Below are 25,253 nucleotides of genomic sequence, written 5' to 3' on the forward strand. Positions count from 1 at the left end.
AAGCATTTATCATTTCTTGGTGATGAGAAAACTCAGACTCCTCTCTTCCAGCTGTTTTGAATTATGCCACACAGTACTCATGACTACAGCCACCCCTCTGAGTGATGAAGCACTAGACCTTATCCCTCCAGGTGGCTGTGATTTTTGTACCCATTGACCAGTTTCTCCTCACACCCTTCTCCCCACCGCCCCCAGTAAGAGCTCATTCTCATCGTTCATTCACCTGATGTTCACCAAGCAGCTGCCACCTTCAAAGCTTTATTCTTGGTGCTGTAAAGAACAAGAGAAGACCATTAAGAATCATGGACAGAACTACCCATAAAATATAAATATATTAAACACACAACTTGAAAGCAATTGTGCTGCCATCTTGGGCTGCACACAAGAATCACCTGGGGAGCTTTTAAAACAACCAAGGTCCAGATTATCCTACAGACTCTCTGGGTGAAACCTGTGTGTCAGTGTTTTGGGAAGCTCCCCAGGTGATTCCATGTACAGCCAAGGTTGAGAACCACCACTCTATTAAGGACAGCAACTATTTTCCTTTAAATAATCATGCCAGGGAATAAAACTCCAGATGATTCTGTGTCCTGGAATCATTGCCTTAGGAACCAAGACCTTGTTCCCAAGAAACATCTATTGCTCAAAACATTTTGTAGAACTCACTTGAGGATTATTCTTTCAGAGTCCGAGCCTTATTCTTTTGGCTGTCCTTTGGGCATGCAATTGAATTTTCAAGGTTGAACACTGTGAAGAGTCAGTGCTGGTGAGGGAAAGTGGGCTCTTGAGCTACCTGGTGTTATCCACAATCTCCTCAATGGCAGCAGTCATAAACATTATGTTTTTTGCCTCAACTGCCTCTTCAAAAACATTCACACAAATTCCACAAATGTTTGCAAAAATATCTTCCCAGAGAGACTTCTGAGACAGCACAAAAGGAATCCACACTGGTGGGTTGCTGTATAATGAGAATAAAAAGAGACACAGAGATAAGGTGCAGAGGCAGGAAAGATGACTACTCCTCTAAGCAGTCAGATTTATTTATACCAGTAGGTTACATTAGGTCATTAGTGGTATAACTACATTATTGTTTATTGTATCAAATAAGGTTGCTTATTCCGCAGTTACATTTTGCAAGTGGCATAACTACATTATTGTTTATTGTATCAATAAGGCTGCTTATTCTCCAGTTATATTTTGCAGTTACAATATGCAATGTTAGGAGCTTTGTGCAGCTCTCAGGAAAGCTCATTGTCTGAAGTTACCCTTAGGTGGGCAGGTCCAGGAGCACTAGGGCTTGGTGAAACATTGTAGTTATTTTGCAAGCAAGTTCTTTTATTCCCAGGAGCTATGTGCCTGAGATCAAGGTCAAGGCTGGTAAGACGCTAGCACAGAGCCTCCTCATGCAGGGTATTGCCACAGCAGCTAGATCTTGCACATGTAATTAGTTATCTTACTGGTTCCTAGGAGAAACTGCAGAGCATCCTAAGCATGGGAAACAGGGTGCCTATTACCCCCTGGGAGTTTGCTTACCAGAGGAATGCTTCCCTCTATATTTCCATGGTCAGAATTCCTACACTGCTGTATGTCTGTTATGAACCTGGTATCCCCCGTTCATTGTTAGATCATGTGTGTGTATTGATCAACTGTTGGGTTTTTATTTTATTTTTATTTAATAGCTGCATTTGTTTTTCTTCTTTACACTCATATCTGCTGGCTGTTAGGATATTGCTACTCTTAGCTGGGTTTTCCAAATTCACATCTGTTAATTTGACATGCAGATGAATCTTTAGAATAGAGAATGCTTTGAAAAGAACTGCTCACAGCAGTGCTGGAAACCAAACGTTACTGCAATTTTGATGTATTTTTCTTCTTGTCAAGAAAACCATTAGGACTGGAGCAGAATCGTGGATTTATTGCTAAGGGGAATCTTAAATGGTGTCAACTCGTGTATTTTGCTTCTTACTTTGGTGCGTGAGAGTTTTTAGAACGGTTGGATACTGGGTGTGTAAGGGTTCCTTCCATTTTAGAACATTTACGAATTTCTGAACTGCAGACTGGCGCATCTCTCTGTAAGTGGAAGTTTCAGGTTAGGTTACACAGGTTAGCCCAGCTTCTGATGTCCTTGAACTGGAGAAGGAAAAGGAAAATAAGTATCTTCTTAGGCCCTTGCCATCTGACAGGTTGCTTGGGTGGAGATTCCCTCTTCTCCATGTTCAAGTCCAATTTCACTTTCTCCCTTTAGTTCTTAACTTTAAATTATACCAGCATATGCCAAGCTGAGTTTTCACACTTCACAGTAATTTGCTAAACTACCATACCCAGATGCAAGGACTTTCTACAACTCTTGAAATTGGTGATTAATTCCTTCTTCATAAATAGAAGGAATGCCGCATGCTTCTGGCAGTTTCCCCGCTTCACTTTGGTCTTTCTGACCTTGAGCATAGTCTTCCTGACCTTAAAGAATGGCTCCATGATGTACAATCCTCTTATACCAAGACCAAGGTAACCCAGGGATTTCTTTGTCTGTCAGCTCCAGGTGAATGGAGACCATTAGTGTTTTCAGCTGGCAACCAGATTCTGTGAAGAGCTGGTATCTTCTTGAAGATACCCTCCCACTGGCAGCTGTCCTCTATCTGTGACCACTAGAGAAAACGAGGCCTTCCAAATGACCTCACAGCAGACAGCCGTGAGAAAAGAAGGGCTTTGGTTCTGTTGGAGAAGTGTCTGTTGTCTCTTCAAAAGCTGGAGAAAAGAGCAGTAAGAGTCTTTCAATCTCCCAAGAACATATCCATATCCTAAGCCATGATATCTGTTCAGGTTGACCCTGTTCTTTCAGTTATTCTGACTCATTCACCCGATTAGGTTTCTATAGAGTAGATAAAGCTGTGATCTCAACAGTGGACTTAACAAAAAGTGGCATAGGTGTTGGGAGTTTGAGATAAATGCATTCTCTGACCTCCAAGATTTACTGCCTCATGAACACTTTCAATAATGAGTAATAAAATTTATGTCCTGGCTACCATCTTAACTGAGGCAGCTCCTACTCTCTGGAAGAAAATGCGTTTGAGCCAATGGCAAGTATGTAAGAGCAGTTTGGGATTAAAAAAAAAAAAAAAAGAAGAGTCAAGTGAGGGTATTCTAGAAAAGAGAATAATATATACCAAGGCAGAGAGGCTGAAAACTTCCAGAAACAGCTGTACAACCAATGGAATTGTGTCCAGATAGTTCACATTGAGTACGTATTTAATGCACCCCACCCAGCAACATGGCTCGCTGTAGAGTCTTTGCTCTTTCCCCTCACAGTCATGGAGTTAACTGGCACCTGAGACTCACAGAGGCTGCCTAGCTTCATGAGAGAGTGTCATCCTGGAGAAAATCAAAATCCACAATTTAAAGTACAGTTTCTATTGAATGAATATCATGTTTTCACCATGCCAAGATCAAAAAACTCAAAGTCAAACCATCGTAGGTTAGGGACCCACCCATAAAATAAATCTTACTGTGTGTGGGTATGGACAAGCCACAGCAAGACAGACTCAAGACCAGGTACTTAATGGAAAGGAGGCTACAACATCCCAGATGAGAAGTGGGAAGGCCTGAACTGAAGCAGTGGAAGAGATAATGGAGAGAGAGAAGTGGAATTGAGAGAGAATCAGCAGAACGTATTGAGGATGGGTGGCAATGAGGGAGAAGAGGAGTCCATGTCTTTCAGTATGGACAGAAGATGGTACTGCCCCACTGTCCACTGAGATGGGCAGGAACAGAATGTGAAGGACTGCGGGTCACAAGTTCAGGTGGGACAGGCTGAGATTTAGGTACCTGTTGGGGATTATGCAGAGGTGTGCCTACCTTCCTCCTCTGTACAGATATGGTACTGACATTGACATTGATCAACAACTAGCTTCCCCCAAAAAATCAACTGAAGTCACTTATTCTCTCTCTCTCTCCCTAAGCTCACGTTTGGGTGCAGCCCACATCAATCACTCTTTCAAGATCATGCACAGGAGCACCATATTTCCATTCCTCTTAATTATAGTTTTATTCATGCAGACTTCTCAGCCATTTCTCTTTGGGATTCAAATACTCTTTGCATTATTATTTCAGTTTCAAAGACTCAGCACACCCTTTTCCTTCCTACCAATTTCTTGTTCTTAAGCTGTATCGTTTCCCCCCAGGTTTCGAGAACTGCTTCGGATTTATTAGACACATGAATCAAGTATATGAATATTCTGACAATTTGCCCTAAAGTTTTGAAATGATAAGAGGACTGACTATGTGTCCTCATGTCTAGAAGTTCCTTTTAAAGCTTAGGCCAAATAACCTTTTTATGAACATTGAGCTATGGAAGATGACTATCTACAAATTTAAAGAATAAACAAAAATTATGCCAAGAGGGTGAATGAAGTTTGAAATAGGTATGACAAATACTTACCTCTTACAAATATTTAAGGAACCAACATTGATTTAAGGATGTTCGTACATGATATGGAAGGAATTGTTAGCAAGCATTTATTATCTTCTGTGTACCAAGCAAATACTCTAATAGATCATATCTAGTAAATTATTCTGGATCAGAGTCCATTAATAAATTAAACAGTCTTCTTGAGTTTGTCTGAATTTTGTAGATCTTTGTCCTAACACCGAGAGGCTGATTTTACATTCCAAGTTCCCTCTAGTCAAGATAAAAAGAGGAACCTATACAGACCAACAATTAATCTCTGAAAAGGAATGCACATAATAATCCTCTCGTTTGGTGATCCTGGTTGGTGGGCCACTTGTCATGAAGATGTTTCCCTTCTTTCCAGCTAGTCCTTCATCTGCTGCTCCTCACAGCGGGTAAAGCTTCTCATCTACGTAGACAGAAGGTGCTCTTCAATTCTGAAAACTCCAGGCTTGTGTTCTGCTTTGAAATACCTGGGAGCTGAGGAATATCACTGACAGAGAAGTGATGTTTGGTCTCACTCTATTATGATGTAGATCTACAACCGCAGTCTATGAGCCAAAAGGATTTAGATGAATGAGTGGGAATCAAACATAACACACATCCAAGTTAATCTGACACTCATTTAATGATATGCATGACTGTCACTGTGTCACCTGGTAACCTGGCATAAGTGGCAAGCAGTTCAGGTAGATGACTTAATGACTTTAATTAGGATGACTTTCCATTTCCAAAGTCACATATTTCTAAAGGCAACTGAAAGAAGGGGCAGTTCAAAAGAAAAAAAAAAAAGAACTTATGTGTCATTCTCTTCCTTTCTACCTCCCCTCCATATCCTAAGAAACACCACACTTGCTGGTGCACACCTGTAATCCCAGCGACTCAGGAGGATCACAAGTTCAAGGCCAGCTTCAGCAACTTTGTGAGACCATGGAAAGAAAAAAGAAAGAAAGAAAGAAAGAAAGGAAGGAAGGAAGGAAGGAAGGAAGGAAGGAAGGAAGGAAGGGCTGGGCATATGGTTCAGTGATAGAACATCCTTGGGTTCAATTCCCAGTACCACCAAATGGTACTGTAACTATTTAGGGCTCCAGTGAGGACTTTGAACTCAGCCTTCATGGCCATTAACAGAGGTTCTCCAAGTTGGGTCACTGTCATCTAATGCTGATGCAATCTACAGGAGTGAGCTCCTCCCTGGCATATTGGAATCACCAGGGGAGTTGGAAAACATACTAGATCCTGGATCCCAATCCCATTGATTCTCATTTAAGTGCTCTAGGGAGAAGTCTGGGCATAAGGATCTTTTAAAGTGCCTAGAAGATCCTTTTAGCCAAGACTGAGAACCCTGGCCCTAGATGGAACAGTTTGGGCTTGGACTTCTAAGTGTCAGCTCTCTCACTTAAAGACTGACCACCACTAGTTCCCTGGAAGGTGGCTATGGCTTTCCAGCTTCTGCAGGAACATGACCATGCTGTTTTAGGTCAAGCAGTCTTGCAGAAGCTAAATAAAGGACAGAGGCTTGAATGAGGAGGTGTTTCCTTCTACAACCTGACTAGGCAATATTTTTGTTACCTTCTCAGATGTGAAGACAGGATCGAAGCCTGGTGTTCCCCTTGAATGCTCCCACACCCCAACCTTGCCTGAAAGTCTTTTCTTTCCAAGGTTAGAAGGTTTGGTGAAAGTCACTGCTCTTCCCTAGAATGCGAAGCATTTAAAGATGTCATCTGGTGTTACCTACCTTGGAGATTCTAGGAGTCCAACCCTGTGTGTTGTACTTACCAAGGGAACACATTGTGTTTTGTAGGTTTGATAGCATCGAGCCGCATCCAATGCTGGACGCCTGGCACATCAAGATCCAGCAGATGGAATCCACCATGGCCTCCATTTCCGAGTCCGCCAGCTTGTTCGAGGTCAATGTTCCCGAATACAAGCAACTGCGCCAATGCAGGAAGGAGGCCTGCCAGCTGAAGGAGCTCTGGGACACCATTGGGATGGTGACCTCCAGCATCCATGCCTGGGAGACCACGGCGTGGAAGGATATCAACGTGGAAACCATGGACTTAGAGTGCAAAAAGTTCACCCGGCACATTCGTAACCTTGACAAGGAGGTAAGGGCCTGGGATGCATTTACAGGACTAGAAAGCACCGTGTTGAACACCCTGACCTCCCTAAGGGCGGTGGCAGAGCTGCAGAATCCAGCCATCCGGGAGCGGCACTGGAGGCAGCTGGTGCAGGCCACGGGCATGACCTTCACCATGGACAAGGACACCACCCTTGCACACCTCCTGCAGCTCCAGCTGCACCACTTTGAGGATGAGGTCCGGGGCATCGTGGACAAGGCCGTCAAGGAGATGGGTATGGAGAAGATCTTAAAGGAGCTGCAGACCACCTGGGCTGGCATGGAATTCCAGTATGAGCCCCACCCACGGACCAATGTCCCCTTGTTGCAGTCTGATGAGGATCTCATTGAGGTTCTGGAGGACAATCAAGTCCAACTTCAGAACCTGATGATGTCCAAGTATGTTGCTTTCTTCCTGGAGGAAGTGTCTGGCTGGCAGAAGAAGCTGTCCACAGCAGATGCTGTCATCTCTACCTGGTTTGAGGTGCAGCGCACATGGTCTCACCTGGAAAGTATATTCATTGGATCGGATGATATCCGGGCTCAGCTGCCCCAGGTATCTGCTAAGGAAATCCCACTCTGTCTATTCTCTGACCCAGGTCCTACACTATCTGGATTCTTTCCTTTTCTGCCTCCTTGCTTTGGAGGGCTCTTCCCACAACCTGACCACATCCACCACCAAAAATCAAGCAGAGGATAAGAGAGGAGATGAAATGCACTGCACACTGATCAGTTTGTCTTTAGATGCGTAGAAAAAAGAAAGGAGAATTGGTTTTATCTTTCTATTTTTTTCCCCCTCTCCTTTTAAATGCACACAAGAAAGGAGGTGGAAAATATTAGCAAATATTGTTTGGAGTGAGCTCCTCATGGGCTGCTCCGTAGATCATTAAAATGCAGGTACTAACCAAAAATGAGTTTCCAGACAAATTCAAGTTCCTTTCTCAGCAGTGAGCCATTCTGTAAACCCCTGGTCTGTGCCAACACACTCAATGCCAGCTGTCAGCTAAATACTCAACAATGGATTTCCCTAAAATACGTGTTCTTCTTGTGTTTGCCCCTTCTAATTAGCCCTAATGAATGTGCTTCTCACTAACCCCTCCCTCAATGGACTCCAATTCTTTTTTTTTTTCCCCAAACATCTTCTGCATCCCTTCAGCACCTTGAGTTCTTTGCTTACAAATTAGTGTGATTCTAAAATGTCACTGGTTTTCCGGGTCTTGTTGAGAAATTAAAGCACAACCCATCAGAACATTGCAGTTTTCCATCTCATGGTACAAAAGCACAGTTAGTGTAATAATGTAGATTAGGGGTTGTACACGTGCAGTGAAAATTAACAGGACATTCTGTCATAGCAGTTGTAATTAAGCCTTATTGAATAAGCCAGATTTTATTTATCTCAAATGCCAGCGATTGAGGAGGAGCAGGCTTAATTAGAAGCAGACAAGAACATAGGTGGAGACTTTGGTAGGAGATGTTTGAGAACTTTTCATTAAAAATATTAAAGGACTTAGTATCTAAACAGTGCCACAAGGTTGTGTACAAAGCATGAAAATACATTTATTTTCTTTGTATTAACAATATAACGGAAGGGATTTCAAAGCACAATAAAATCCGTCATAATCTCTCACCCCCACTGGTAACTATTTTCTTTCATTGTGAATATCTTCCAACTTCTGTGCATATATATACCTATTTTCACATAATTGCCCTCAGTGAAATTACAATTCCTGTTCAGTTCTTTTCCTTCAAACATCCCTACCAGATATTTTCAATACTATAACCTTGATGCAGTTTCATTTTTAATATAAGCAGAACATCTTATTAAGGGAGCATAATTTACCTAGCCTCTAGTTTTTAAGCGTTCCTGGGAGATGATGTGGATCACAGGGGGCAAGAATGGCAGGTTTGGGCTTCAGTCCTAACTCTCTCACCTTCAGCTGTGGGAACTTGGGAAAATTACTTAACCTCTTAGTGTTTTGGTTTCCTCATCTGTAAATTAGGAAAAATTCTGGTGCCTACTTCAGAGAGTTCATTAAAGCAATGCACACAGCACATACCTTTATGATTATTGTTTCATAATAATAAAACCACACACTCCTTCTAAGTGCCAGATGTTGGGCTGAAATGCTTTGCATATATTAGTCTCTCAATCATCATACCGACATTGCAAGGTTGTATGTATTTGCAGAGGGAGATAGATGATGGCATCTAATTAAAGTTTTACTTTGGCTATATAAATATTTTCATGAGCCTAGAAAGCACATTAGATCCACTCATCTCAGGAATCATGTATTTTATGCCTGAGGTGGGGGGTGGGGAGTCCCTGACACATTTGAAGGGATGCTCGAAAATAAAACCATCTTAGAGATCATACTGAAACATCATTTGCCTTTGTTACTCTCATTCTTCTATGAATGTACAATGGAGCTATGGAGGCTGTAGTATCACCAAACAGTGTAGAAGCAGATGTGAGGATCCTACTAACTTCTATTAAGTCAGTCACTAAATTTTAATGAAAAAAGAAAAGTGAAAAGATGCCACTTTTTCTCTAAGTTAATTTTTTGTTTTGGAAAATATAATTGTTTTAGATTTAAAAATGTTATTTTTTTGCTATCATAAAGGGTTTATATTTTTTTAATAAATTAATACTGAAAGGTTTTTTTAAAAATATTCTATAAGATATAAAATACTGATAGACATATTTGGTACATAAACAAAAGCCATTTGGACTCTTCAACAATTTTTTTTTTAAATCAAGGGGTTTCATGACTGAGATGTCTGAGAACTTCTGTTTCAAGGTAACATATTTCCTCCTTGGAGTCCAATTGCTATATAAGATGGCCCAGGAACAGATTTCTGCTTCTGATATGTGGGGAGCTTCCTGGAGTTGAAGGGAACAATTTGCTAAAATTTTTTTCACATTTTTTTTTTATTTGTAGGATTCTAAAAGATTTGAAGGCATTGACCTTGACTTTAAGGAGCTAGCTTATGATGCTCAGAAAACTCCAAATGTTGTGGAAGCCACCAACAAATCGGGTCTTTATGAAAAACTGGAGGATATTCAGAGCAGGTGATGGTCCAATTGCTGCCCCTTTCATCATGAAAGAGGCAGTAGTTCCCTTTCCTCTTCTATCTCTGAGGCCTTTACTTTATTTAATTGCCTGAGTGCGTGAATGAGTGTCTGTGAGTGCCTCTTGCTTTTCCTATATTGTTTGGTAATATGGGCTGTTATTGTGAATGTGCGACTATGTGCGTTTGCAATCATTCCTAAGCATTTCTATTGCTAACTTCTGTATATATCTGAAATATTGCATATGCAGCCATCCCTCAGCATCCACTGGACCCCCTGCAGATATTTAGGACACCCTGCAAATATGCAAAAATCTGCATATACTCAAGTTCCTCATGTAAAAACAGCATGGTATTGTGTCTAATCACCACACATCCTCTTATATACTTTAAATTATCTCCAGATCACTTATAATATTTAATACAATCTAAATGCTATGTGAATAGTTATACGGTGCTATCAATGGAATAATGACAAGAAAAAGTCTGTCCATGTTTAGTACAGATGCAGTTCTGAATATTTTCTACCCACAGTTGGTTGATGGAGTCCTCGGGTGCAGAACCTGTGGATACGGATGGCCGACTGTGATTGCTTTTGGGTAATGTGTGTGCACCTTTGGATCTAGGCACTCTTAACGAGCAGATCCCGTGTTCTGTGCCCTCAGATTGTGCCTATGTGAGAAGGCCCTGGCAGAGTACCTAGATACCAAGAGGCTTGCCTTCCCTCGGTTTTATTTTCTCTCCTCTTCTGATCTGCTAGACATCCTTTCTAATGGCACAGATCCACAACAGGTAAGCTGGGGGAGCACCTGCAAAAAGTGGGGGGAAGGTCCAGAAGGACTGAGTAGCTGCACCCTCTCTGGCAGTGAAGAGACCTTCATTTCAGGCCCTTGTTGCCACCAGTGATGGTTCACTAACCTCAGAGCCATCTTCGGTCCCATCATTAGTTATCCCAGCCCAGGATGTCCTCCTGCCCTTTAGCAGCTATTCCCTAAAGTAGAACTGAGGATGCATTGAGAATGCAAAAAAAAAAAAAAAAAAAAAAAAAAAAAAAAAGCCTCGAATCTAATTCTGAAGAGAGATCCAGTAAATAGCAATCAACAATGACAACTGTATAAAAAAAGAATGAAATTCTGTTCTTTGCAGTACTGTGGAAGGAACCAGAGGACATTATGTTAAGTGAAATAAGTAATTAGAAAAAGATATGTTCCATGATTGTATAATTATATCAAACTGGACTCTATTGTCATGTATCTCTAAAAAGAACCAATAAAAAAAAGAAAGAAATTAAGCACAGAAAGACAAATACCACGTTTTCACATTCAAAAGCCAGAGTTGATCTCAAAGAAGTAGAGAATAGGCCAGAGATTGCCAGAACCTGGGAAAGATATTGGGAAGGAGTGGAGAGAGGATGGTTAATAGGTATAGGTGTGTGAATTCCAAGAAAAACTTCTAATGTTCTGTAGCACTGTAGGATAACTATGATTGACAAAAAAATTATTGAATATTCTTAAATAGCTTGCAGAGAGGAATTTGAATGTTCTCAACACAAAGAAATGATAAGTGTTCAAGGTGATGGATGTACCAATTATTCTGATCTGATCATGACATGTGACTATCACTCTGTACCCACAAAGACGTACAATTGTTATGTATCAATTAAGAATAGAAACATATATTAAGAAGAGCAATAGCTGTAACTTCTATGGGGAAATAAGTTTGGAAGGTTTATTAATTGAAAGTTGAGGTGGTTTAATGGAAAACAGCATGCATAAATAAGTCCTGAATTTTAGGTTCTAGTCTCTGATTCCAGCCATCATTAGTCATAGTCTTGGGCATATCACTTCTTCATAGAAGAATTTCTTCACAGAAGTATTTCTTTGGGCCACTAACAAAGGTGGCACATTCATTGCAAGGGCACAGGTATAGTAAACTGCTTACGGGATGAAATAGGAGAATATGAAATATGAAATAGGAGAATATGAAATAGGAGAATCTTGCTGTGTTATAAGGTATTTGGAGTATTAAGGTGGCTAATTGAAACACTATAGGTATTGGAAGCTCTAAACAATGGTTCTCAATCTTGAAAATACATCAGAAAAACCCGGAAGGTCTCTTAAGTACAGATCTCAGGTCTTAGTCCCAAAGTTTCTGATTTGGTACATCTGGATGGGTCAAAGAATTTGCACTTCTAAGAATTTCCCCAGTGGGGCTGTGGGACTGAGGACCACATTTTGAGAGTCACTGCTGTCAACCAGACAGTCTGCATCTCAAAAGGATGAATATGAGGAAATGAGCTGTCCCTACTGCATGCTCCCTTCTCGCCCTGAGGAGAGACTATAGTTTTTTAAAATTTTCTTTAGACTGAGGATATACAGCCAAAATACTGTGCTCAGGAATTAGTTGGACGAGTTCTTTCCTGCTTTCATGTAGTTTTGTTATCCATACATATCCTGAAGTATATGTGCATTCATTTATTTCTGCTTTCAGTTTTAGTTTTTTTCTCTTTATTTATTTTCCTTTTTGAACCTTTAGAATACTGATTTGATTCTAAGAACCAAACCATTACCAAAAGCTTTGTGTTCTCAGAGAAGTGTTCCTCCTTTCTCTATTCTCCCACATCATCTCTATCCCCCCTCCACTCCCTAGAGATGGCAAGTTTCATTCATTTCTTGCTTATCTTCTCTATGTTTATCTTTGCAAAAATAAGCAGATGCCTATTTATAATCATTCCTGTACATTTCCTTATCTCCCTCTTTTTTTTACACAGGAGGCCAGCATGCTATACTGTATGCCTGTTTGGACTTGGGTTTTTTTCCATTCACTTGTATATCCTGGAAATCATTCCATATCAATTGAGAGATATCACTCTTATTTTACTTTTTTCCATTGGCATCATATTCCATGAACCAATATATCATAGTTTGGCCACAGGTCATTTACACTATTTTACAATTACAAATGGTGTATCACTGAATAATTGTGTACTTTGTATTGCTGGAGATCTATTTTCCAGGTGAATGTCTAGAAGTGTGAATGCTAACTCAAAGGGTGAATGCATATATAGTCTTGTTAGATATGGCCAAATTTCCCTCTATAAGGAATTTTACCCTTTTGCATCACCATTATCAGTATATGAGAGCTTCTCCAACAGAGCCAATCGATGGTACCCATGCACATGGTTTTGTTATTAAGAAGCAAGTACTAAGGAGAGAGTATTTCCTATAGCAGTGTCTTTTATTTTCTTTTTATTATTTCCTACAGATTGAAGTGTTTCTAAAGTAGCACAGACATGAAGGGGTTAAAATATGAGTTGTATCAGCCTTCAGTTTTGCAACTATATTTTCACTAATTCTGTGTATAGAAAGGATCAGATCACTCCCAACCTTTGTATGTTTGTAGTACACAAGGTACTCATTTTTGAAATATTTTGATTTATTTCTCATTGGTTTCAGTAAATTCTTGAGGGCTCCCCCTTGTATCCTAAGGGTTGAAGCATAATAGAATAATTCTCCACTCCTCCTACATCTGTGAGTCTATGTGTTTCATATGTCTGTGATGGAACAATTAGATTTAGAGGTCATGGGTCACAGTAATTTCCCCTCAATCCCTACAGACATTGCTGTGCTATTCCCTGTTATAGAGCAGTCCCCTGAGGCCTGCCTGCTTTTTATTTTTTTTTTAAACCTTCTGAGTCAGTCTTTCTCTCTGGATCCAGATGGAAATCAAAATTCAAAATAAAATTTTAAAATTTGTTTTTGCTTAGGTATTTACTTTATTTTTTGAACTCCCCCATCACTTGATGAGGATTTTCCCCTCTCTAAAAACTAGAGCCTTTGTTATCTTGAAAAATGTTTTCTTCTACTGGGTTTTAAATTCATATTTCTATTCAATTATCTGACTATCTTTCCCTCGGGTTCATCAAATTTCCATCATAGATTCTATTTTCTTTGTGCTGGAGACATTGCCTTCTCTTTAGTCATGCTCTTACCCCAGTCCTCTTCCTTGGCATTTATTCTTCAACACTTTCTCAAGTTTGTCTACCACCCTGGTTTTCTTGTGCCAATCCAGCCCCTTCCTATTATCCACACTGTTATAAACCGAGCTGTGCTGCTGTTAGATTTTTTTTTTTTACTTTATTTCTCAACCAACTCATCTTTCACCCTGTATTTTATAGAATTCATGCTGATTTCATTGAACTGAAAGCAAAACAAACCGATATTTGTTTCAAAATTATTTGCTTCGCTTAGTAAAACTTTAAAAAAAATACATGTTCTTTTACTTAATTTCTCAACTCTTGTTTTCTCCTTCTTTTCTCTTCCATGATATTTTCCTCAGTCCCATGAGGGTTGCTTTTTTAAAGTCCCTTATTTTTGTTCTTGGATAAATAAAGGCCCAGCCTATCAAGGTGTCCATCCCAAATAAGTGTGGGGGCATCTTCTTCTGGTACCTTCACAATTCACCCGAATACTCTTAGATTTTTCCCTCTCATCTCATAGGCTGGAGAGTTGGATTTTGTAAATTTAGCATTGTCATTCCACAAACCAGCAGACTGAGGGTCCTTTGTATCTTTTGAAGAAGCTCTTCCGAGGGCAGCTTTTCTGTTTATTTTATTTTATTTTTTTTCCTTCAACCTGCCATCTTTTTGCTTGAGCACCACAGTGTGGCTGTGTTCATCTTCCCTCCCCACACACTGCCCTGGGCATTACTGTGAAGGACTTTCTACCATGAGATGCCACGGAGCCAGGCTTTCTGCTTGGTGTGAACATGCTTGCTCTTGCTTTGCACCCTCCTGGTTTTTGTTTGCTGAACTAAAGAGATTCCAACAAGGGTACAGCTTCTTTCAAAGTCACCCCTACTCTTGACCCTCCAGATTTGCTCTCTTCTGCCAGACTATCCCCTGCTCATCCCCTGTTTCACGATCGTGTCTCCCTAGGATGAAAGCTAACAAATCAAACATCATATGCTCTCTAAACTGGTCCTACCTTTTAGCAGATCAAGTAGGAATCAATCAAACCATGTGGTTCCATCAGTTTGTAGCTAGTGCACTGTTCCCAATGGTTTTATATTCCTTTGGCCACTTCTATCCAATTCATTTAATTCCCATCTTCCTTTCCTCCATCTTTCCCACAAATATCCTTCTAAATGCTTGGTGTTTACCGTTCTGTTTTTTATAAGGGTTGCCACATGGCTGGCTTCTGGAAAACTTTAATAAGCTGTTTCTGGATACATTCTCCAATCCTTTGGCATGGTTTCCTTTCGTAGGTTCAGCGTCACCTTTCCAAACTTTTTGACAACATGGCCAAGATGCAATTCCAGCTAGATGCCAGTGAGAACCCAACCAAGACAAGTCTTGGCATGTACAGCAAAGAAGAGGAGTATGTTGCCTTCAGTGAGCCCTGTAACTGCAGTGGGCAGGTAATGTGATAATTCTTTCCCCCTCCTGTGCCTTTCTCATGCATCAGCATTCAAATATGGTTAGCATCAACTCTGGGGAAGCTGGCCTTGGGCCAGAGCTTCTGTCTGTGTCCTGGGACAACCAGCTTGAACTGACATTGGAGCAGCCTCTAGTGACCGGCTGTCTTCTCTTTGGGAAGGACACATGACAGCATTCATATTGTTTTCTTAACCAAAGACCTGTGCTGAGAGGAATAAAATGCACATAAACAATTCTGTGAGTCAACCAGAAAAGGATTCAAGGATGATTAGCTGCACCAGGAGGTGTTAGCATGACGACCCTGGAGCAGCCCATAGGGAACTCTGGAACCCTGACACCTTCCCCTGGAGAAAGTGTCCTTTGAAATCACCCACTTTCCTGAGATGTTCCCTGTCTGCACAAACACACCTCAGAGTCACTTCCCCTCACAGCCCTAGGAGAGCTAGCTACCACCCTGTTCAGGAACTCCTACTGCACCTCCAAATCTTCCATGCACAATCGAGGCACATAAAGCCCAAGTCTATTCTCTCCTAAACCTCTTCCCTATGCATCAACACCACTAAAGTTGTAAATCCTGCCTTGTTCATTATCCTAATTGATCCAGCACAGCATTGCTCCTGAGGGTTCTAATCTAGTGCAGAATAACCCCTGTTGGGAGTGGGGTCTTTTATAAGATTCCAAGCTTTATCCACCTCTATTTTGGAAAGCAATTCTAGTACCAGAAAATAATTTGAAATTTCAGTTAAATGGGGATGGCTAGCAGTCCTGAAGTTTAATTTAAAATGTGTTCTTTTTGTAGACCCTGAAAATAGTTAGTGGGGAAATACATTCCTGGTGTATAACTCCATACTCAGTATGGACGAGTCCTTGAGAATCCACTTAACTAAATCTGGCCCAAAACCAGATTTGAATTTCCTTGTGTGAACTCTAGGGAGTAGAGTAGTCCCTGACCCCTGTAACCTGTTTCCCTGTCCTGTGTGTTCCAAACTGAGCACATCTACCTAGTTTTCACTTATCACCAGCTCAGGCTACACTACCCAGTGTCTCCCTGTGCCTTCTGGTAGGGCTTTGGGGTCATATACCATGCCTGGGCTGCATTCTCTTCACTCCCCGCCCCCAAACTAGGTGATGAAAACCTGTAGTACTGATCAAAGCTTTTTAGATTCACAGTTTCTAACCCAGAGTTGTTCCTCCAGGTAGAAATATGGTTGAACCACGTGCTTGCTCACATGAAAGCAACTGTTAGGCACCAGATGACAGAAGGAGTAACTGCCTATGAGGAAAAGCCAAGGGAGCAGTGGCTGTTTGACTACCCGGCTCAGGTATTCATAATGAGACCTAAGGGATGGTATTACTTACGCTCACCCTCGTCCTGCTCAGGGGATGGAAATGGGGTTTCCCCTGAGAAATAAAAGGTGGGAAAAATAGAATGACCAAAAAAACACAGGACACAGAAAATAATTTCAAAAAGCAGGGGCAGGACAGGCAAGCCAATCATTCGGATCGAGCTCATATACTATGGCAAAATGGGGCCTGTGCCTGCTTTATTTATATTTATATCTATATTCTATAGAAGGTCTTTATATCAAAGATCTTCCATAGATTGTTCTTCTCCAAAAAAGGTTAAAGGTGGGCTGTCCAGTTCCCAACAGGTTACGCCCATTGAAGAGAGATCTTCCTAACAGAGCAAAGGTAAAGGTCATGTGCCTTGGATCATCTATTGCATGGGAGAGCCACAGATAGTTCCCACGGTTAAATCTAAAATCTCCCTGGCTTCATACCAGGAGAAGATCCTCACGTGGTTTTCACGGATGGCTTCCCGCAACTTACTACCACAAGAGTCTCTATTTTACAAAATGAATCACTCCCATCAGGATTCCTCATGGCAGAATTGCTGATCGGAATCTTGAGACAAGAAGATATGTTGCCTTCTACTATTACCATAAATACCATCTAGAACAATGTCTCCCACGCCATGTGGAAGTACAGATGAGCAGTTTTTCTCAATTTTCTACCATGAATACTCAAAATATTGCATTTTCCATATAAAAGCAAATGAAAAATATCGATTTGAACCCCCTCTCCCACTTATTTATGTTTAATCTCTGAAAAAAAATGCAAATCCTACTGACTATACTGAATTTTGCTATTATTCATCATTGCCTTTAAAAAGTAGCCATTTTAAAATTATATGTTTTTTAAACTTAAAGATGCAGTGAGAGTCTTATGGAAAAGCAAATATGGGCACAGATGATCAGCAGTGGCCTACTAAATTAGAATCCTCTGACCGTAAGAGGATCCAGAAGAATGAAGCAAATATTGAGTGTCACTGAGATGCTCAGTCAGCAAGTTGTTATCCTCTCCAGCTTGGGAAAAATGCTATCTCCAGGAAGTAGAATTGGAATGATCTGTTTCTAGAAGCCACTGGCATTGACCAAACTCTGGTTATTGTCAAACAAATGATACATTTTTTTCAGGAGCAAAAAGTGCCATCCCTACTTGTGTTCTAATCATTTCACGTACCCAAGGGTTTAGAGCAGATGGCTCACTTAGTCAATGCTGGTGGAAGAGGGCGGGAAGGGGCCTCTGTCACCCACACAATTACATTCTGAGCACGGGCTGTCTTATAAGTGGGCTGGTTGGAAATAACCCTGGTAACAGCTTTACCAACCACTCTGATGTCACAGGTTGCCCTGACCTGCACTCAAATATGGTGGACAACAGAGGTGGGCATTGCATTTGCCAGACTGGAGGAAGGTTATGAGAATGCCATGAAGGAATATTACAAGAAGCAAGTGGCCCAGCTCAAAACTCTCATCACCATGCTGATTGGCCAGCTCTCCAAGGGGGACCGGCAAAAGATCATGACCATATGCACCATTGATGTGCATGCCCGGGACGTGGTGGCCAAGATGATTGCTCAAAAGGTAGGTCTAAAATATCCAGGGGTGTTCCTCTGTGTGGGCAACTGTACCAAGGGAGCAGCTCACACGTGGCTAAAATATAGGGTCTTGGGGTCTGCACACCAACTGGGTAAGGATCATGGTGGCTCCTTCTACCTTTTAGAACATACAGCAAAACAGTGTGTAGATGTTCCTCTACTCAAGATGGTTTGACTTACACTTTGTTCTAACTTTACAATGGTGCAAAATTATATGCATTCACTGGAAACTGTACTATCAGTATAGGAGTCAATGAATCACATGAGACTTAACACTGTATTATAAAATAGGTTTTATATTCAATGCTTCTGCCCAACTGTAGGCTACTATAAATATTTTGAGAAGTTTAAGTCTAGGCTAAGCTATGGTATTCAGTAGGTTGGGCATGTTAAGTGCAATTTCAATAATTCTGTTATTTATCAGGCCAAAAGATCATCCTAAGTTAAGGAACACCTGAAATTAGATAGCTTGTGCCTTCTATGCTGTGATGGTCATAGCATGCCACACTCTTGAGTGACAGACAGCACACAAGCTATCCAAGGACTCATGAATTCTGATACGAGGGAGCTACCTGCTACCTGTTGAATGCTGTGGTTCACCCACCTGCTTTGGTACCCTTTCTTTAGGTGGACAATGCCCAGGCTTTCCTCTGGTTGTCCCAGCTACGCCACCGTTGGGATGATGAGGCCAAACACTGCTTTGCCAACATCTGTGATGCCCAGTTTCTCTATTCCTATGAATACCTGGGAAATACACCTCGCCTAGTGATCACGCCTTTGACTGACAGGTAAGTGCCACAAACAGCCCTACTGCTATTGGGTTTAGGCTATTCAGTGAGTGTTTAGGGCCAAGGTCACCATCACTTGCTATTACTCACAGAGTTGGAAGGGGAGAATGTGACTCATCAAAGCAGATGCAAAATAAAACTGAAAGGAAATGGGGCAGAATCTTCCTTGGAACAAACCTGAGTCATGACTTTCTGAGGAGTTATACGTACCTAGGTTAGACCACCAGCTCTAACATATACCAGCTGTTTAACCATGAAAATATTAAACGAATATTTGGTTTCCTCGTATGCAAAACAGAGGTAGTAATTCACATCTCACATGATTTTGGTAATAATAAAAGAGGAATACTTATGGAGAATTTAGCATATAATAAGGGCTCAGTGATTGAGCCCTATTATTCTCTTATCAATCAGTTGATCAATCAACCGCCACATTTACTTAGTGCCGCTCACTCTGAGAATATAGAAATATAAGCAACGGAGTTCTGATCATTAGGTGCTTATAACTTTTTTAGGGAGACCTATTTTCTCTCATTCATATGAATTCATACCTGAATGAATTCATGCCAGACACTGAACTAGTCACTGGTAATACTAAGATGATAAAATGGTCCTTGCTCTTAAATTCCTTCTCATGGCGGGGAAATAATGCATATTAAATGAAAATTTAAGTAGCACAAAGGAGAAAAGTACAAATCCATGGGAAAAAAATAGGGCAGAAAGCTCTATGCTACAGATTACCAAACACACGGTACAGGGGTGAGCCCTCGGAGCCCAGAGGGGAGAAGAAGACTGAAAGGGTATCTGATCAGGACCTTGAAGGATGCGTTGGATTTCAGTAGGAGGTTGTAAAGTTGCTTCCAGTGTGTCTCCAACATTGTATGGAGAGGGGTTGATGTGCTCCTTTTTCTATCAAGAGGATCTGTAGTTTTTGCTAATTGTTAAAACAGATCTACCAAAGTTAAAGAGCTACTAATAAGCATTCCTGGAAAATGGAAGGTTGTAGGTAGTCATGGAAATGGGAAAACTCAGGGTGTGTTTCTAAGAGAGGAATATAGATTCTTGACTCTGAGAAGCTAGTCAGCCATTTCAGAGTCAGACTATAGAATATCATTTATGGTAAACCGTTGACAATTTTTTTATCAGAGGAGCAAAAGAAGGAAACCTGTGCTTCATGAAAATATATCTGTCAGCAAGGGCTTGGGCAAAGGAGAGAGAAGGAAGGGCAATAATGTCGTGAGAAGTGACATTTTGATTCTTCTGAGATTTCTGTAAATTCTGCTAAAAGTTCATACCCTTTCCCCATGACACCATTAAACACTAAGTCTCATCTCATTCAGAAAGAGTGATATATCTGCATGACTGGCTCACTAAAGCAAACAACTTTTATGTAATGAAGAGATTGTCATGAATTGCAGAGGTTAAAGTTGCCAGATAGAATCTATGTCATCTTTCTCTTAATTTTTTCTCTCTCCTGTGTTAAGTCATATCACCTGGTTTGTGGCCAAATCCTCAAACACATTTCCAAATATCTGATGCAAATTTCCAAATCAGTTAAATCCTAATCACTGTTCATGGAATGAATAACACATGAGAAACTCAACATCATCCCTGGACGAGGTTATCCTGGTCACCAGCCCCAGTGTTGTTTTTAACCCATTTTCTTACCCAGTCTGAAAGGCCTCTTCTGCCCAGAATTCCACTCAAATCATTCCCCCTTTACAACAGTCTCTCTCTTTTGTGTGAGACCCTGTAAAGGCCATGTCACTGTCTCCAGTGGCTCTCCACTGCACTTAGAGTCAAATCTGGTATCTCCCATCCACATCTGGAAGACCTGGTGACTCCCATCCACATCTGGAAGACCTGGTGACTCCCATCCACATCTGGAAGACCTGGTGACTCCCATCCACATCTGGAAGACCTGGTGACTCCTATCCACATCTGGAAGACCTGGTGACTCCCATCCACATCTGGAAGACCTGGTGACTCCTATCCACATCTGGAAGCCCCACTCCCTCCACTTGAACCACACGGCCTCCTTTCTGTTCCTTGATCCCTGGAGGTTTACCCCACTACTGAGCCTTCACAGACATGTCCTTCTTCTATCTGCAGTGCCCTGCCCGGGGCTTTCTCTTCCACTGGTGACGCCTCACGCTTTCTTCTTCTCTTAGTTCTGAGAGGTCTTCCCTGACCACTCTTAGTTTCTAAAAGACAGTCTCCTGCACCTACAAACACACAGAGAGCAGATAACCCTGAGGGCATCTTCTGTTCATCTTCTCCCTCACCTTCTGAAATGACCTTTCTTGCTTGCTAGCTGTCTGCACTCCTCTCTGTGACTAGGATCCTTTGTCCCCGTGTGCAAGATCACCCAGTACCAAGTCGGTGTTGAATTACTATTTTTCAAATGAATGAATGATGGTTGAATATTGAAAACCTCCAACATAAGAAGAGACTGGATCAAGAAAGGCCAGTTGACTCAGGGTAGGGCTCTGCTCAGGACCCTTGCAGATCTCTCTGCAGGTGGGATGGTAAAGGCAGCTGCAAAATCTGGGAGGTCTGTCGTCTGAATGATTTCACCTGGGTTTGCTTGGGCCCAGTTAGTTGGAGGGGCTCTGACCGTGTGAGTTGAAGGAAAACTTTTCCCACTTTTAGCTTCAGTTAAACTGAACTCTCAAATGTCTTTGGCTTTATGTGATTCTCAGCAAAACTTCTGTCACTAGCAGAGAGGAAATCTGGCACAGTCTTTTTGCAATGAATTTTTTTTTTTTTTGGCTATCTTGGAATATGAGCTAATTTGTTTGAAAATTTATATCACTTGAAACAGAAATAATGAAGCCATGATATATTTGAGCAACTTGATTCATGTCTTTCCCCCACAGTAGACTATATAACTCCATGATAACATTGACTGTGATTCCCTCTCTGCTCTGCACTCAGGACCTAGCACTGTGCCAGGACATCAAAAACATTCAAGGTATACTTCCTGAGCGAATGCAAGGAAATGATTTCTCTCTCTACTCAGCTTCCCTGTGCCATCCAGAATATTTCCTTCTTTCCCACTGACCTATCAGACATTATCATTCCAAATGATAAAAAGTACAATTCTCTTTTTGTTTCCCCGGGTCTTTGCACCTGCCTGAGAGTTGAAGAAGATAATTGCTTCTTTTGGATTTAGAGGTCTCTAATATGCTTATGCTGAATGCCTTACAGAGGGAAAGGGTAAAGTTTTGACAATGAATTATTTCTAAAATAGGGATTTATCACCTCTTCTGTGAAATGAAGCAAATAACAAATTGAAAGGAAGGTTTGCTGCAAGAATGGTGAATACTATTATAGACCTTGACCTTGTTGGGCCCATTAGGTACCTTTCTGACAAAAGTACTACGTAGTTCAATATTTATATGGTAAATTCCATTTTCTCATTGACTTCTATTATTATCTCAAGAAATATTTTACCCAGAAAAAAAAAAAAAGAAAAGAAAATTGGCCTCCACATAAAAAATCACATTTTAAAGAGCATTCAACCTTTACTGGGGTGTAGCGTAAGTACATTTAATTCTCTCCTGCCAGAAGAATTAATCAAATGGACAATTGATCCGTACAACCTTTGCACATTCATTAAAAGCACACCCGTAGTACAGTACATCTGGTTGATTATGCCTGTTTCTTTGGAATTTCCCACTGCCTGGATGGGACTTGAATATATAAGTAGGTACCATGGCTCAGCCATTGTCGCAGGACTTTGGCACAACACTAAGTTGAAGAAATAAATGGAAATGTTTTTCCAGGCTGAACAAAAGCAATTCTCATAAGTAGTTTCTTAGCCTTTGGATGATCTCCTTCCCCCTTCTCCCCTTCCTTCACCTTCACACACAAATGCCCCCTTTCTATTCTGTGTTAAGTACTGTTTTAATCAACTGTGTACTAATTTGGAGTGCCTCTTAATTTCTCAGGAACTACTACACATAGGTGAGACATAATTGATGTCAAAGTCTTTGAAGGTGGTTTGCTGGACAAGGGCATAACTTGCAAAACCTCACACTTTCTTTTGAAGTTTTTCTCTGATATTTTTATTAGAGAAAAATCTGGAAAATTTAGTAACCTGTAACAAAGAACATAAAAGTCACCCAGAGATAACCCTTGTTAATATTTAGTCTATTATCTTCTACAGGTAGATTTTAAAAGATGAAATTAAGGCTATATGCTACGTATAAAATAGCTAGATTGCTTGTTTTACTGAGCACTATATTTTGTGCATTCTCTAACTATCCTTCTAAAACACTGAAATGCTGAATTATAGTCTATCTGCAAGTATCCCATACCTTATGTAGCATAACCATATTATGGGTATTTAAGTTATTTCTAAGAATTTGCTATTAAAGCATGAAATCATGTGTAAATTTTTGGCCAGAATTTATTATTATTTCCCCAGGATAGAGTTCAAGAAGCAAGACAATTAGATGATACATACTTACAAATTTTTCCTGAAAAATAATGTTTTATGAAACTATGGACTTTCATAAAGCTGTTCTTACCGGTGGATTATGAAAGTATTGAGTGAACAATATCTTAAACAGCATTAAATATTACTGTAGACATTTTAATTAATTTTATTAGTCAAAATTATGTCTTGTTTGGATTTAGGTGACCTTAATTACAGGATTCAGAATCACGTGTTTATTGACTATTAGATTTTCTACTCGGTGTAAGTATTATTACTATCATTTCTCACTTTTCTCTGTTTTTATGATTACTTTTATGCTGAGAAAGTCCATATTCATATAAAGATAAATTTAATATTCATCTACATTTTATTCTAGTTCACTCTACCTTTTTCATTCAATCTTTTTTAATTCTTTGAAAAACTTTTTGACTGTCGAGTAAAATGAATCAACTTTTTTATCAAAATGTTTTCAGTTACAAGTAGTAGAGGTTCAACTCAAGCCAACATAAATAGAAAAGAGTTATCTCACCTCCTTAGGAGATATGTCCAGCTTGCTGAGGCATCACCAGCTCCAGGAGCTGAGCAGGGAGATATCAGAGCTTGAACTCTTATGGGTGTTCGACATTCTGTCTGTCCATACACCACTGGTGGGCGCTTGCATGGTTTCTAGTTGGAATCATTATAAACAGTACTGCCATGAACCTTTTCATGCAGGTCTTTGTGTGGATATGTTTTTGTTTCTCTTGGATGGGAAAGTATTGGGTTCTATGTACGTTTGTGTTTAACTTTCTAAGAAACTGCCACACTGTCTCCCAAAGGGAACGGTTCATTTCACATTTGCTCTGGTGACATGCAAGGGTTCCCATTGCTCCACTCCTTGATGACATTTATTACTGTCAGATTTATTGTAGCCATTCTGGTGGATGTGAATGGTTCTCATTTAGGTTTGATTTGCATTTTCTTAGTGATTAATGACAAGCACTTTTCACATGTTTATTAGACATTGGTTTAATGTCCATTTATATCTATTGTCCATTATTTGATGGTCTTTTGTCTTCTTATTGAGTTTTGAGAATTCCCTGTATATACTGGATATAATACATACGTGTTTGTAACTACTGAATCCTAGTCTATGGCTTATCTTTTCATTTTCTTAATAGCATCTTTTGAAGTACAAAAGTTCTGAATTTGACAAGCTACAATTTATCCATTTTTATTTAATGGCCATGCTTTTGGTGTTGTACCTAACAAAGGTGAGCGTAACTTTATTACATTTTTAACCATTTTTTTCACCTGTATATTGAAAAACAATGATTTTTTTGTATGTTTATTTTCTATTCTGCACATTTTACTATACACTACAAATTCTAAGAATTTTACTCTTGATTCTCTTGGGTTTTCAAAGTCACTTCTAGAATTCCTGATCATATTTAAGACACCCAAGTATTTCAGAACATAGTCATAACTACTTGAGCTTAGTGACTAGGCATGCTGTTATTCTAAAGTAATCATATGTGGGACATTGGAGAAATTCCTCTCAGTTCTTTCTGTCACATTTTGAGAAAGTCACTTATGAGGTAGTGTAAGCAGAAAATATAAGCACTGTTTGAAAGGATCTTATAACCAAATGATATATGTAATATATACTAGAATTGGGAACAATTATTCTGTCTGTCCATGCACCACTGGTGGACACTCAGATTGTTTCTAGTTGGGGTCATTATAAATAGAACTGCCATGAACTTTTCCATGAAAGTCTTTGTGTGGATGTGAAACAAGAAAAATTTTTAAAGTCAAATATTCAAATGTTATAAAAGGAACAGACTAGGTTTTGCTTGACACTAAGGACTTTTTTTCTATTAATGCTGTTTGTCATAATGAACTTGCAACCTACTAAAATCTCTGGGTCTTGTTCATGTGAACTGCCTTCTAATCATATCTCCCTCCCCTTCTCTATACAGTCAAGTGTTTGGAAGGTTATTTTGCATTTCCCATTTTAAATTTGATTTTATTG

At 40.2% G+C, this 25,253-nt stretch overlaps 1 protein-coding gene across 1 annotated transcript in view; it reads left to right on the plus strand.

Moving 5' to 3' along the window:
- The window catches only part of Dnah9 (dynein axonemal heavy chain 9), a 328,584-nt gene that overhangs the window by 78,580 nt on the left and 224,751 nt on the right, over nucleotides 1-25,253 (plus strand). Inside the window, exons 20-26 of the mRNA XM_076870265.1 lie at nucleotides 6,246-7,116; nucleotides 9,500-9,630; nucleotides 10,295-10,421; nucleotides 14,895-15,047; nucleotides 16,263-16,388; nucleotides 17,754-17,993; nucleotides 18,635-18,795. Of these exons, the coding sequence (XP_076726380.1) occupies nucleotides 6,246-7,116; nucleotides 9,500-9,630; nucleotides 10,295-10,421; nucleotides 14,895-15,047; nucleotides 16,263-16,388; nucleotides 17,754-17,993; nucleotides 18,635-18,795 (1,809 nt within the window). The remainder of the gene's footprint in view (nucleotides 1-6,245; nucleotides 7,117-9,499; nucleotides 9,631-10,294; nucleotides 10,422-14,894; nucleotides 15,048-16,262; nucleotides 16,389-17,753; nucleotides 17,994-18,634; nucleotides 18,796-25,253) is intronic.

This window comes from Callospermophilus lateralis, chromosome 11, assembly GCF_048772815.1.
Source record: "Callospermophilus lateralis isolate mCalLat2 chromosome 11, mCalLat2.hap1, whole genome shotgun sequence".
In the NCBI taxonomy this organism is placed as follows: Eukaryota; Metazoa; Chordata; class Mammalia; order Rodentia; family Sciuridae; genus Callospermophilus; species Callospermophilus lateralis.